This window comes from Solanum tuberosum, unplaced genomic scaffold, assembly GCF_000226075.1.
Source record: "Solanum tuberosum cultivar DM 1-3 516 R44 unplaced genomic scaffold, SolTub_3.0 scf00298, whole genome shotgun sequence".
Classification (NCBI taxonomy): domain Eukaryota; kingdom Viridiplantae; phylum Streptophyta; class Magnoliopsida; order Solanales; family Solanaceae; genus Solanum; species Solanum tuberosum.
In genome coordinates, this window is record NW_006239219.1 from 285,699 (window position 1) to 299,992 (window position 14,294).

The following is a 14,294-nucleotide window of genomic DNA, read 5'->3' on the forward strand; positions in this document are numbered from 1 at the left end:
GCTTTTTACCGTCCGCCGAAAATAATTACATCTGTTAGTTACAACTTATAAATATACATAAATTATACACTAATAATGTATAATTTAGCGTATATTATACAGTTGCAGATTATTATTTTGGACGGCGGCTATACAGTGTGAAAATCCCCTTTTAGTGTTTAAGAATGGGTCCAAGAGCCCAAGAACATGATAGTTCTAATGGGATCTTCCAAGTTTGAACTCTTTCTTCTTTGATTTTGATTTTCTTTGGAAGTTTGCTTTGATTTTGAGAGCTTATCTATGGTTGTTCTCTTTGATTTGTGAATCAAAGATTTATCATCTTCAGAGAAATGGTGAGGCTTCATTCTATATCTTGGTATGTTGAAATATTTACTCAAGATATTGAAGCTTCTTATAAAATTGAGGACAAAATACAAGCAAATTTATAGAAAAAAACTTCATGAAATGAGAAAAGCATTAGATATGGCATATATGATAGATATGTCCACTTATTAAGCATATATTCCTTTTGTCTGTTGATGTGGATGGTGTATATATCAGCTTTTGCTCGTATCACTAGTCATTGTTAATTCGAACCTCTTTCGTCGGAAAAATTTTATTTTATCTATACTAAAAAATCACTATTTTATCATTATAATGTTCCATTGAAATTTTTTTAGGGGCATTCCCATGGATTGAGCTCAGTGAGAAAAAAAATAGTAGTATTTCCACATAGAAAAAAAAGAAAGTTTTTTAGTATTCCACCATGCATTTTTTCTAACGAGGAAGTACGGTGAAAAAATTATGTCTTATAGCATAAATTTCTTATTGATTTACGATAGGAAGAATCCCATCTCCTCTGATGAGTGTTTGAGCAAAAATAATTTAAGTTCGAAGCAATAAATTTAGATGATTTATTTGTCTAGTTGCTTAACATATTGGATTCCAGATAACAAAGTTGGAGGAAAAGTACTTTTAGTGGAACAAGAATATTATTTCCAATTGATGCTGTTGTGGATTAGATTCCACCAGATCTGACTACCAGATAAGAGCATAATCTCAAAAGACTGTAATCCACTCTAACATCCCCTTCATATTCGGGCTTCGGGCTTGATTGGAATGTGGATCGGAAGTCCAAACGGTGAAGTGTTTGGCTCTGATATCATGTAAAAATATGCTACTTTGAGCTAATTCAACCCTAAAAACTAACTTATGTAGAAAGATTGTTCAAATCCATATAAACAAACTACCAGTCCATTTCTCAACCAATGCGGGACTGTAACCCACTCTAACAGTTTGCCTATTTATCTCAGAAAAAGGGAAAGAGATGAGGTTGAGTCTAAAAACACCAAATAATTATAAGATTTAAGTTATATACACTGGCAGTGTAAAAAATGTTTATCACAGAAATATAGCGCACAATCATTTTATAAATGACTTGAATGTACCATATATACATCAGTACAACTAGTAAAATCACATAGATATAGATCACTGTTTATTGTATTGCAAGACAACAACTTCAGACAGGAAACACAACATACTAATACAGAAATGCTTCTGAAAAAACATGGATATATGTGGTCATTATTTTCATTTTTTTTCATTTTTGCAGCTTCTCCAAGCCCTTCATCCAAGCTGGCCTAGCCAATATATCAGCACACCATGCACTCACACGAGGGCGCGAATCAAACAGTGCCTTAGCTTTTGTATTCATCAAATGGTATATATTTGGTATGTGATGCAAATCAACAAGTGTAAAGGAGTCACCACCTAAGTATTTTGACTCTGTCAATCGAGTTTCGTAGATGTCAAGAACCTTAGACAATTGTTCTTCACTTTCTTTCACAATATCATCATTTGTACTGCCCATGCCAATCATTGGTTTTATGACTAGCTCCCATGTTAATTTTGAAGCAAGTGGTTCAAATTTTTGGCCTTCTACTTCCATCCATATTGACATAATGGCCATTTTCTTTGGATCTTGGAGTATTAGTTGAATGCCATTGCTAGCATAAGTATGAGCAATGTATTGAGTGATTGCCCTTGATTCTGCATTACAAGTGCACAATTTATCATATCAAATTGATAGTTTTTAAAAAACAGGTCACTTATCAGCCTGGTGGAATCAAGAATTTATATAAAAAAATACTTGCATGAATAGCTAGTTGGATTCACTTGTTTACTTTTCCTAGCTGATATATATAAATTATACATGATTATAAACGTATTATACATCTGCTGACTATTAGTTTAAACAGTTAAGTGACGACTATTTAAATTAATTCTTCTTCATATATATAAAGAGGATTCAAAAATATATATTAGGATGTCAAAGTTAAAGATTGAACTTATGAACCCAAAACCCCTTTATCACTAGTAATAAAATCTTCCTTTATGTCAAGGGGAACAAGGATGGATATAACAATTGTTTTTACCCTATTTGCATAATATAATTATTCGACGATGAGGATTTAGTTGAACCCCTTCTGTTTTACTAGCTCCGGCCTAACTTGTATTATAACGTAAAAAAATTGGCACAATACATAAAAGTGTTCTTTAATTTGGACTCAACGGACATCTGTACCCTCCAATTTTGAATGTACACAAATAGACAGTTAAACTTGTATAAAGTTGAACAAGTCGACACACAACACACATGTCCTATATAACAATAATACACGTAGGACTGCAAATTGTCATGTATGACATGTGTGTCTACTTATTCAATTATATACAAATTTAAGTGTCTACTTGTGCACATTCCAAATTGGAGAGCATATATGTCAGATGAGGCCAAATTAAAGGGCATTTTTATGTATTATATTAAAAAATTATATTATAAGCATTAACAATTAGTAAACTAATAAGTATAATGAGTTACTATAACATGATAGATTACACTGATAATATAAAAAATATTTACAATGTCCGTGTATGTATGACTTGAATCTTTTCAAATTTACCACCTTGGTGCTGACATATACTACAAATTATAAGAATAGCTAAAACAATTTACCAAAGAGCTTTAAGTCCCCATCTTCAAATGCTGGTACTTGGGCAAAAGGCTGCACCAATGGTTGAAAATGTCATTTTAATATACCATATGAATTCATGATTTCAAATTGCAATTTGGAAAAAAACTGGACTAATAATAAGCATAAGTCAACCGATTTAAGTATTTTTGACACGAAATATAAACTTATGTGTAAAAATCACTATCAAATAGATTTATAGACTGTTTAGCCAAACTTTTATAAATCATTAATTTTAAAAACCATTGTATTTATTAAAAGTGCTTGTCGAAAAAGTATTTTGGACAATGACAATTTGAATTTGCCATTAATTTGACAAATATTTTTGCCAGTATTAGAGCAACAATTTGTGTTTGACCAAAGTTTCAAAAGTGGTTTTAGAAAGAAAAGAAAGTATTTTTTCCAGATCCAGCTACTACTGAAACACTAAAACAACTCAAATTTCTAAATAAACATTTTAAAAAAAAATACTTCTAGCTTCTCAAAAACTTGATCAAACAAGCTAATAATATAATCAATTATGCTTACATTGAGTGAAAGGAAAGGGTGCTTCTTGTGTTCTTCATTGGCCATATCAACAAAGACAAACTCAAAATCCAAATCCTTCTCAATAAGGCAAGAAACAACTCTCATGGTTGCAGTTGACAAGGGGATACCATGGACTTTGATTGCCATTATTTCAAGAATACTAATAAATTAGGATTATGATGGATTGCTTCAAGTTGATGAAATGAAGAAATATGGAGGGGTATATATAGGGTAAAATTTTCTTTGATTTCATTCTTAAATAAATCAATATATCCAAAAAATCTTGGCTCCTAAGCAAACCCTTTAATGCTTTAAGATTAGAGGCCAAGTAATACCATGATTATAAGATGGAGTAAGAACAATTTAATAATCTAATTAGGTAATTAATGACCTCACAACTATCCTTATATGTTGACTAAACCTATTTGTTAAGTGTATTTTGAAGTTGAACAAACAGGTTGGATAGTACAGACTGACTACTTCAAACTATGGGAGGTGTGTAAACTTCAACACTTACATTATTTTTTTCTAATAAAGAAGTACAGTTGTCAATTCTATGTTGAGTATGGCACGTGGAGGGAGGAGATGTCTGTCTACAATCTTCATTTCAAGATTTAAAAGCAATAATTGATGGAAGGTCTTAGAAGGGTGTGCCTACAATTAGATACAAATAATTAAACATACGTCCACTTGAATCATTAAACTCTAACGCCATTATCATTATCATTAGTATCTACTTGGTGCTTTTCATTTGAAATGAGTAATAATACCTTGAACTGATCCATATCTTTTGAGGTAGTCTTGCCTTTTTTATGGCCATGGACAGCGGCGGACAGGCCAATGAATTAATGATGATAGATAGATAAATTGCAATACTCTCCGTTTCTAACCAAATCTCTATTTTAAATCAAGTTTTCAATCAACAAACATGAATTAAAATCTTAGGGGTCGCTTGGTTTGAATTCAAGTTATGATGGGATAAGTTATGATGAGATAAGTTACACTAAGATTATTTTTTATTGAGTGTTTGGTTTGTTGTATTCAAAATAGTAAATCTTAAGAACAACATATAAGTTTACTAAAATACTCTTCATGGATGTGAAAAGTAATGTATAAAAAATGTTTAAAGGGACATTTTTGTCATTTAGTCATTTTATCCCGGGATTACTATACCACCCATGGGAAGGGATAACTTATCCCGGTACTAATTATTAATCCCAGGATAAGTTATCCCAAACTTCCCAACCAAACACTAAATTAAGTGCCACAAAATAATTATCCCAGGACTATTTGTACCCATCCTTCACACCAAACGATCCCTAACTGATTAAGAGTCGTTCGGTGTGAGGTGTAAGATATTATAATACTAGGATAAAATTTTGTGTTTGATTGGAGGTATTAGGCAATTCTGGAATTATTTATCCTACCATTTATATCTTAGTGATGTGATAAATTATTTCATATACATGGTGAAATAACTTATCACATGATATCTTATCCCAAGATAATTAATCCCAGAATAACTTGTTCCCAACCAAACGAACCCTTAGTATTGTTCAAAACCAAAAACAATTCGAGCAGGGGCTACAAAGTCAATTTTACCACTAGATAACTACTCCCTCTGTCCACTTTTATTTGTCACGTTGCACTTTTCGAAAGTCAATTTGACTAATTTTCAAAGTTAAATTAGTTGCATTCATTCGATATTTTAAACAAAAAATTTAGATATTCAAAAACTATATGAAAAGTACTATTTATTCCAATTTTTTGCATATATGATGAAAAAATACACCGTAAAATGTTAGTCAAAGTTATTATTGTTTGACTCTAAAAAAGAAAATTATGACAATTAAAAGTGGACGGAGGTAGTAAATCTCAAAAGTTGGCTCATGAGGGGAGGACTGTCCAAGTCCATATAAGCAAAACCACTGATTTCCAATCAATGTAAGACTGTAACCAAGTGTAACACCCTCTTTACGTCTAGACCTGAATGGAACGTGGACCAGAAGTCCAAATGGGGAAGGACCTGACTTGGTAACCATGTAAAGATATGGTAGTTTGGTCTAACTCAACCCGAAAAGCTTGCTCATTAGGTTGTGTGTGAGGGACATGAGAGGGGGGTGGAGGGAATTGCCCAAGTACATATAAACAAATTACCCGTCCATTCCTCAACCAATGTGGGACTATAACCAACTCTAACAATTGGTCTGTTTACCGGGAAAGGGGAAGGATATGAGGTTGAGTCTAGAAACACCAATGATTATAAGAATTAAGTTATATCTACTGACAATATAAAAAATGTTATCAAAGAGATTTAGCATATAATCATTTTATAAATGACTTGAATGTACCATATATATATATATATATATATATATAAATATATATCAGTACAACTAGTAAATCACATTATATTGATCACTGTTTTATTGTAATGCAAGACAACAACTTCATACAGGAAACATAACATAGTAAGACAACAACTTCAGACAGAAAACACAACATATTAAGACACAAATGCTTCTGGAAAAACATATATATAATTCCCATCAGTAGTGCATAATTGGAATATGGTGCAAACCTGCCCGGGTGAAACTGTCTCCTCCCAAGTATTTTCATTCCCTCAGTGTCACCAAGAATACATCAAAAATAGTTCCAAGTTTGTCTTCATTCTCTGCTAGAGCTGCATTGTCCGTCACCATTTGGAAGCAACAGGATCGAATTTTGTTTTTTCAAACTCCATCCACAGGCATGATGGCCATTTTATTGACCTTTCTGTGTATGTAGGCAATGTACCGAGTAAGATCCATCATGAGACTACTTAAAGAGCATAGGAAGTCAACTAAAAATCCACCAATCCAATGAGGCTCCAGAACAAATAAAGTGACCTGATTGCATTCATACATTTTGCAGTAGTCTTGAGTGAAATTTGTAGCGAAAAGGGATAAATTAGACTTCTATTGTACTCTATTTGGAAAATATAGGGCAAGTGCAAAGTACAGCAATAAAGAATTCTCTAGAAACCTTGCTATTACCTTGGTATAAAATGTGATCCAAAGACTAAATCTGAGAGAAATATGCGCACAAAATGATGGCCTCGTCTTTCGCGTTCACATGTACCTCCTTCCTGCACCAGAAAAAGTCAGTCTGGGAAAGAATCACTTAGTATTTGTTAAGCAATACAAGAAAGTTTAGTAAAAGGTACAGCTTTTACCAACTTGAAGACACTGGCATATGCACAACAATGGTATAAAGAATAATTTACAAGGACAGAATCAGAACTTTCCTCCGGGCTATGAGGGGATAAAATCAATCTAGCTTTGTCTGCTTCTTTTTAAAAAAAAATTAAGTATAGAGTTACTCCACTTCTACCAAAAAGGTGTTCTAGGCATTTCAATCACAATAGTTTAGGTTGGGTGCCAAGAGCCATCTTACTCAAACGGGTACCGAGAAAAGAGTATTATTCCAAACAAACAAAAACAACAAATATTTAAAAAAGAAAATATTTGAGCTGCTCCTACCAAGGTTGATGTATGCGGATAACATTCCCTATTTCAAGTTCGACGTCTTTACAAATTCTCGAGCTAAAAATGATAGTAAACTTCCTTCTAACAGTACCCTTCCTTTCTCGAGGATTGCTCAGGCACTCAGAACCCTGCAAAGAAACATAAAATTGACAATCGCATTCACCTAACACCACAAATCTATTCTGTTTGGTAAATGAAACCATCAACACCAGTAAGAGTAGGAATAAACAGTTAATAAATGTTAAGACCCCAACTTTCATTCTTAAAAATTCCCATATGACGAAATGACTAGCCAGATGGTATGAAACTTCTTTTTTTCCCTTCTAGACCTATGTGCTTGGGGAATGAGTACTGATTAGTGTTTGTCGAGATCACTTTTTTCCCTCCTTCTGTATTTAAACAAAAGCAGGTAAAACCTAAGTATATATCAATTTATTCAATCTGCATTAGATAATCCTCCAGTACAAACTACGTACATAGATTGTAAGTGACGGTGAATGTCCTTGGTTAGACATTTGGATCATGGGCATATTCTGACCCTAAATTTGCAAGCTTCTTTGTGAATAAAAATAATAATAATTAAGTGTCAAAATGTCAATGATCTAAATATGTACTCCCTCATCCCAAAAGGATTTTCACCTCTTCCTATTGGACTTAATAAAATAATCACTTTCCTTGGAAGAAAAGATGTATCTCTTTTTTTCCCTTCTTTTACTGCGAATGATATTTTATAATACGTCCATATGATTGTGAAATTTTTAATAGACCTACTTTCCCGTCAGTGTTCAAAAGAAAAATAGGTTAACGTGCAAAACGAGACAATTTTTTCCATGCGTCACCGTATTGATAATGCCAAATATAAATATGAATATTTGGACCAAGAGAGTTATGATCTTTAAAAATTACTGGTTTACATGCTGAAGTGATTAAGGCTGGCGTCATGACCAAAGTGAAAATATCCAGCTAGAGCACTAAGAAAATGCTGGAAAGCAAATTTACAGTTTCCATACACAAAAACTTGCTCTTCTTACTAGATTACCAAAGTCGAAAACTACTTATACTCAACAACAACATACCCAGTGTAATCCCACAAGTGGGGTCGAGGGAGGGCAAGCAGAACTTACCCCTACCTTTGTGGGGTAGAGAGGTTGTTTCCGATAGACACAAAACTACTTACACTACAACAACAACAACATACCCAGTGTAATTCCACAAGTGGAGCACAGGGAAGGTAGAGTATACGTAGACCTTGACTCTACTTCGTATAGATACAGAGGTTGTTTCAGATAGACCCTCGGCTTAAAATAAAGCATTTCCAAGCTGCTTGAAAAAGAGAATACAGAAACGAGAGCAGTAACAACAATGATACACAACTATTTACACTGATTCCAAAAAATCTAACAGAGATTCAGCATCCTCTACAAGGTTCTCTTTACACCAGGAAAAAAAACATTACACAATTCATTTTAAGTCTCTGTGTAAACTTACCATCATGTGTCAACCCTAATGATTGCATAACCAAACCCATATAACCATTCATACTGAATTTATGATCCTCATTCCATCTGCCAAACTAAGACTGATAAGACTATATTGTACACATTTCAGTATCAGAAAACCCAAATTCACTTCCCAATTAAGATTCTGCTGATTCTGCAGCCAGGATGACTGATAGATACAGCCAGAGGGTCTAACACCCAAATCAACTGCCCAGGGATGAACATTTTGATTCCAGCAGAGGTAAAGAAGAAACGAAGAAGTGGTTTAAGCACAAAGGATGAAAAATATTGATAAAGAACAAAAGAAGAAAGAAATCATAGAACAAATAAAATGTCTCCATGGTCCCTCAGTTATCTGAAGCTCCTAAGGGTCAAGTCGTAAATACTACAAGGAATACATTTCTGAAAAAGTTTACACAGATCACAGTAAACACCATATTATTAAACGACTGCAATTATCGGGAAAAAATGAAATATGCAATTATTGAACACTGTGATGAATATAATTTCGGGAGTTTCTTACAGATTACACACTTCAAAAAAACCAACTACCACATTGTTTGTCTAATCTGCAGGGCTTGTTGCTTCGGAGGGAAATGGTGTATAGAAAGTTGAGAAACTATGACACTTCACCCAAAAGCTACCACCTGTAATGGAAAGTAAAAGTTCTCCACCTGCAGTATCCACGGTCCTAGGCCACCCTACCCGACTTTCTGTGCCATGCAACATGCTGAATTTCTAAAAGTTGCCCATTTATATGAGAATGGTAAATGTCCCAGGCACCACGTAAAAATTGGACTATCATCAAAACAAGTACTGGGAATTTCTACTTAAGAAACTAGTGAGAGCAAGAAAAGCACGCTCATGACCTTCAAAAAGTTGAAAGCAACATTGTATCCTCAATAAAGTAGACATACTCATACTTTTAACCTTCTGTTTAGCAAATGTACAATAGTTAGTTCAAGTACCTCTTCATCTCCATGTAAAGCACAAAAACAAACAGTCAGCTTGGCCTCCAAAGAACTTGACAAAATTCTCACATCAATGAAGCTTTCTTCACCTGAATTAACAGCAGAGGAGAAGGTCAGAAACAAGCAAGAGACAGGAGATACACAGTTTGGCCTTTTACCACTTGAAGCAGCATGTGTTTGTGACTTCTCCAAGAAATATGTATCTCTGTCCTTTTCACATTGCATCACGTGCTGCAACCTTCCAGATAACCTGCATGACTTATCAATACAAGTAAGAAAAGATAAAATTTGAAGAATATTTTTCTGTTTCTGTTCCTAGAAAACATGCAGAATATGCTCATAACTGATACGTTCTAGTTCCATAACTCACCCGAATTGCTTAGACCTTGCAGTAGATAGCCTCTCATTTGTGGATACAGCTCCTAACGCTAGATGAAATTGGTCAGCCATGGTCCTCTGAGGTATAGCAGACTTCAGAATCTGGGGAACTTCCTGAAACAAAAAGAAAGGAATTCAGAGAACTACATATGGCAATTGATCGTGATGATTACGCAGTAAAAGATTAACCACATATTACATCCTCATCACTAGATGGATCACTATCTAGTTCCTCAGGTTGGTCGCCATTGCTCATGTTTCTGTCACCAAGCAGCAATAAGTTTCTCTTCCGTAAGAACCGTGATCCTTGTCTTTTTGTTTGCAGCTGCTGGATAAGCATGATTCTTACATACAAAAACATAATTGAAATAGTAAAAATGGTAATACGGAAGCGCTACTGAGATCTTTAAGAAAAGAGATCTGGAGAAGAAGAAAGCAAACCGTTTTAGGATTGCCTCGTGAGGACCTTGTATGCTGAAAGTGATCCAGAACCTCAGCCATGGAATGCTCATTTGGATCATGTACAACTGCTACTTCAGATGAGACCAAATTCTCCTCGAACGGTTGTACTTCATTTCCACCATTATTCTCCAATAAGTCATCCAGTGACTCTATATTTTTTCTTTGCATGTCTAATTCTACATTTAGGGGAAGCACAGATAAGGGCGTGCAGGTTTCACAATTATCATGGACAACCAAAGCATAATCTTTCTTCTGTGGCCGGGATTGGAACAAAAATTTGGGCTTAGATTTGCCCGAGCTTCCTGCAGTTGATATCAAAAGTCATTTCAAGTTTACAGCTTGAAAACTCAATCACAGATCTCAAGTAAAGAAAAAGAGCCATCAGAGATGTCAGACTTGAGGATTCAATATTGAGATGCATCCATTTCTTTTCTATTTTACTTGGAGTCCACTTGTTCCTGAGAAACACTACTATTACACATGTTATGCTGGTTAGTTTTTTTTTTTTTTTTTTGTGGGGGGTGGGGGATTACATTGTTATGTGTTATGCTAGTCAGTAACAGCTTAGTCCAAGACAATTTAACCAACTATGATGAACAATGCTTGATTAAGATCATTCTTCTCATTGGTGGAGTTGACGACATCTTTAGCATCAAGACAAAGAATGCAAAATATGGAAATGAAGTCAACAGAAATACTAATACCTTTAGATGATCTGTTCAATTTTGATGAGGCCCCGTATAGCGATGAACACCCAGCATCTTTATTGAAGAAAGCTCCTGATTTGCAATCTGCACTTACCTTAGGCATTGTACTTTTACCATCTCTTTTAAAATTTCCATCAGTAGAAGGCCTCATCTGCCAGATTTTTAACCTCCAAAGATCCACTTAGTATTGGTTGGACAAAATATTAAGTATTCTAGTGACATCGATTTTGCAGACATAGAGACCAGCAGTCATACCTCATCATCAGACAAAATTTCCTCTTCTGAATTACAAGTGGATGCCATTCTAGTGACGTGACAAAATTCATCATCTAAGGAGCAGGACAACGCCATCCAATGATCATTTTTGTTGATGAAGCTACCATCCTGACTCTTAAACAAAGGAACTTCAACGTCATCTTCTTCGCATAAACCTGTCTGCCTCTGCTGACAAGAATGCAACCGCAACTGTAAGAGGAAGTCATCATCTGAACCTTTTACTGCTTATCACTTTTGTCTATCTCCACTTAGTAATAGATCCCTTTTGTAGATGGGATACACATAATGATAATACAGGCCTCCCACATCAATTAATAAGCCAGGGGCGATTTTAAGTATATATTTTGGGTCATCCGAACCCGTGGTCATTCGACTAAATTCGATATATTACTTCTATAATTATTAAAGAATATATTAAATTAAAACTTGTTGAACCCGTTCTCAAAATGGCTGGATGGTTCACTGGTACAACTGCAAGATACCAACACAAAGGTCGCAGGTTCGATCCCAGGCAACCCCAATTCGCTTCAATTTATTTTTATTAACTAAAAACACATTTTTCATTTTAAAAAAAAGAAGAAGCTAAATTCTTCTAAAAGTCAAAGACTTCAAAAGTTTCTTCCCACTCACTTCCCAAGTTCCAAGTAATTTTTATGGATTGCTCGCTTAGTTATTGTTATTATAAACTTTTTGATCTTATCTTTAAAGTAATGGTGCACCCATTTTCTTAAAATTCTGGATTCGCCTCTGTAATAAGCTATGTGTTGCGTATGAGAACAAAGTTCCACGTTGGTAAGTTTTTTTTTCTTTTTTCTGATACGGTAGTTGCACATAGGTAGCTGAAAGGAAAAAGAAGCTACATAAAAGGTATAGGGATGGATACTCTTAATGTTTGAGCCCTTTTTGGGAAAACCGTGCGACTTTGGCCCAAAGCAGACGATATCACACCATGCTAAGAGTATCTTCAGGTTATTTTAGCCCAACACTTTGTTCCTTAAACGATTCCAGAGAAACGGGAGAAGTGGAGAGCAACTTTTTCTTGAACTCTCCATCAAAAAGTCAATTTCCATGTTGAATTCTTAACACCATGACCCATTAAAGTCAACTAGGAACTTTAACCCAAGAAAAAAGAAAAAGAAAGAGGAAAAGACAAGGACCAAAGGAACAATAGAAAGAAGAAATGAAGGTAGGTCATATGACAAAAAAAAAGGAGGTGAATTCAAACCAGTACCAGCTGATCAGAGTTCACTGTATCGGTTGAATGATGAAGTCTTTTGACATCTGCAGAAGATTAACATGGATAACTTCCCAAATGTCCTTATCTTTTTGAATATTTTGCAGGGGGGTGTTGATGAATGAAAATTCAAGTAGAGAAGTTTCATTGGGAATACCTGTGAGCAGTTCAAGCTGGGAAAGGACTCCTAAACCTCCCTCCAGGGGCGATTTTAAGTATATATTTTGGGTCATCCGAACCCGTGGTCATTCGACTAAATTCGATATATTACTTCTATAATTATTAAAGAATATATTAAATTAAAACTTGTTGAACCCGTTCTCAAAATGGCTGGATGGTTCACTGGTACAACTGCAAGATACCAACACAAAGGTCGCAGGTTCGATCCCAGGCAACCCCAATTCGCTTCAATTTATTTTTATTAACTAAAAACACATTTTTCATTTTAAAAAAAAGAAGAAGCTAAATTCTTCTAAAAGTCAAAGACTTCAAAAGTTTCTTCCCACTCACTTCCCAAGTTCCAAGTAATTTTTATGGATTGCTCGCTTAGTTATTGTTATTATAAACTTTTTGATCTTATCTTTAAAGTAATGGTGCACCCATTTTCTTAAAATTCTGGATTCGCCTCTGTAATAAGCTATGTGTTGCGTATGAGAACAAAGTTCCACGTTGGTAAGTTTTTTTTTCTTTTTTCTGATACGGTAGTTGCACATAGGTAGCTGAAAGGAAAAAGAAGCTACATAAAAGGTATAGGGATGGATACTCTTAATGTTTGAGCCCTTTTTGGGAAAACCGTGCGACTTTGGCCCAAAGCAGACGATATCACACCATGCTAAGAGTATCTTCAGGTTATTTTAGCCCAACACTTTGTTCCTTAAACGATTCCAGAGAAACGGGAGAAGTGGAGAGCAACTTTTTCTTGAACTCTCCATCAAAAAGTCAATTTCCATGTTGAATTCTTAACACCATGACCCATTAAAGTCAACTAGGAACTTTAACCCAAGAAAAAAGAAAAAGAAAGAGGAAAAGACAAGGACCAAAGGAACAATAGAAAGAAGAAATGAAGGTAGGTCATATGACAAAAAAAAAGGAGGTGAATTCAAACCAGTACCAGCTGATCAGAGTTCACTGTATCGGTTGAATGATGAAGTCTTTTGACATCTGCAGAAGATTAACATGGATAACTTCCCAAATGTCCTTATCTTTTTGAATATTTTGCAGGGGGGTGTTGATGAATGAAAATTCAAGTAGAGAAGTTTCATTGGGAATACCTGTGAGCAGTTCAAGCTGGGAAAGGACTCCTAAACCTCCCTGACAAACAAGCAACATCAAACTCTTGGGCATTATAAAGTATTCATCAGCAAATTCATATACAAAATTAGGGGGGAGTTCACTGATAACTAGAAAATCTGTGCAGTGAACCTGCCTGCATTGTGAATAAACACTAAACACTTTATCTCACAACTATAATTTAATTGCTAACAATCAAAGTCAAAACATAACCTTAACCCTCCAAAGCATTTTGAAATTTGTTTTTCTACCAATAGTAAGCAAGACAATTATGTCATAACATTTTAACAATCAATCAGCCAATTAGATTAGTTGGGATTTGGCTATACGACTCCTCTATATCCATTCTGGTTTCTTCGGGCACATTTTCACTATAACAGTAAACAAATTTTGTCTTAGATTAAAGAT

General features: G+C 34.7%; 2 protein-coding genes across 2 annotated transcripts; both read right to left on the reverse strand.

Moving 5' to 3' along the window:
* Positions 1–1,383: 1,383 nt before the first annotated feature.
* LOC102601652 (glutathione S-transferase APIC-like) lies at positions 1,384–4,093 on the reverse strand. The gene is made up of 3 exons (XM_006359341.2): positions 3,543–4,093; positions 2,999–3,047; positions 1,384–2,031 (listed from the first exon to the last, which is right to left on the reverse strand). The coding sequence occupies exons 1-3, from the start codon at positions 3,687–3,689 to the stop codon at positions 1,583–1,585; spliced, it is 645 nt and encodes a 214-aa protein (XP_006359403.1). The 5' UTR covers positions 3,690–4,093; the 3' UTR covers positions 1,384–1,582.
* Positions 3,591–12,829, reverse strand: LOC102601316 (uncharacterized). The gene is made up of 12 exons (XM_015314395.1): positions 12,754–12,829; positions 12,594–12,643; positions 11,342–11,527; positions 11,084–11,237; positions 10,359–10,681; positions 10,117–10,245; positions 9,910–10,031; positions 9,698–9,789; positions 9,537–9,628; positions 7,064–7,197; positions 6,578–6,669; positions 3,591–3,676 (listed from the first exon to the last, which is right to left on the reverse strand). Exons 1-11 carry the CDS (start codon positions 12,827–12,829, stop codon positions 6,603–6,605), a joined length of 1,425 nt encoding a protein of 474 aa, XP_015169881.1. The 3' UTR covers positions 3,591–3,676; positions 6,578–6,602.
* Between the last annotated feature and the right edge of the window lie 1,465 nt (positions 12,830–14,294).

Bases quoted from the DNA above. Each gene is read 5' to 3' on its own strand.
- LOC102601652 (XM_006359341.2), bottom strand. From the start codon at position 3,689: ATGGCAATCAAAGTCCATGGTATCCCCTTGTCAACTGCAACCATGAGA. The intron at 3,048-3,542 runs GTAAGCATAATT...CCATTGGTGCAG, and splicing joins ACCCTTTCCTTTCACTCAAT to CCTTTTGCCCAAGTACCAGC. The intron at 2,032-2,998 runs GTAAATTGTTTT...CTTGTAATGCAG, and splicing joins TGGGGACTTAAAGCTCTTTG to AATCAAGGGCAATCACTCAA.
- LOC102601316 (XM_015314395.1), bottom strand. From the start codon at position 12,829: ATGACCCAAAATATATACTTAAAATCGCCCCTGGAGGGAGGTTTAGGA. The intron at 10,682-11,083 runs GTATTAGTATTT...TATCAACTGCAG, and splicing joins ATTGAACAGATCATCTAAAG to GAAGCTCGGGCAAATCTAAG. The intron at 7,198-9,536 runs GTACTTGAACTA...GTTTCTTTGCAG, and splicing joins CTTTACATGGAGATGAAGAG to GGTTCTGAGTGCCTGAGCAA.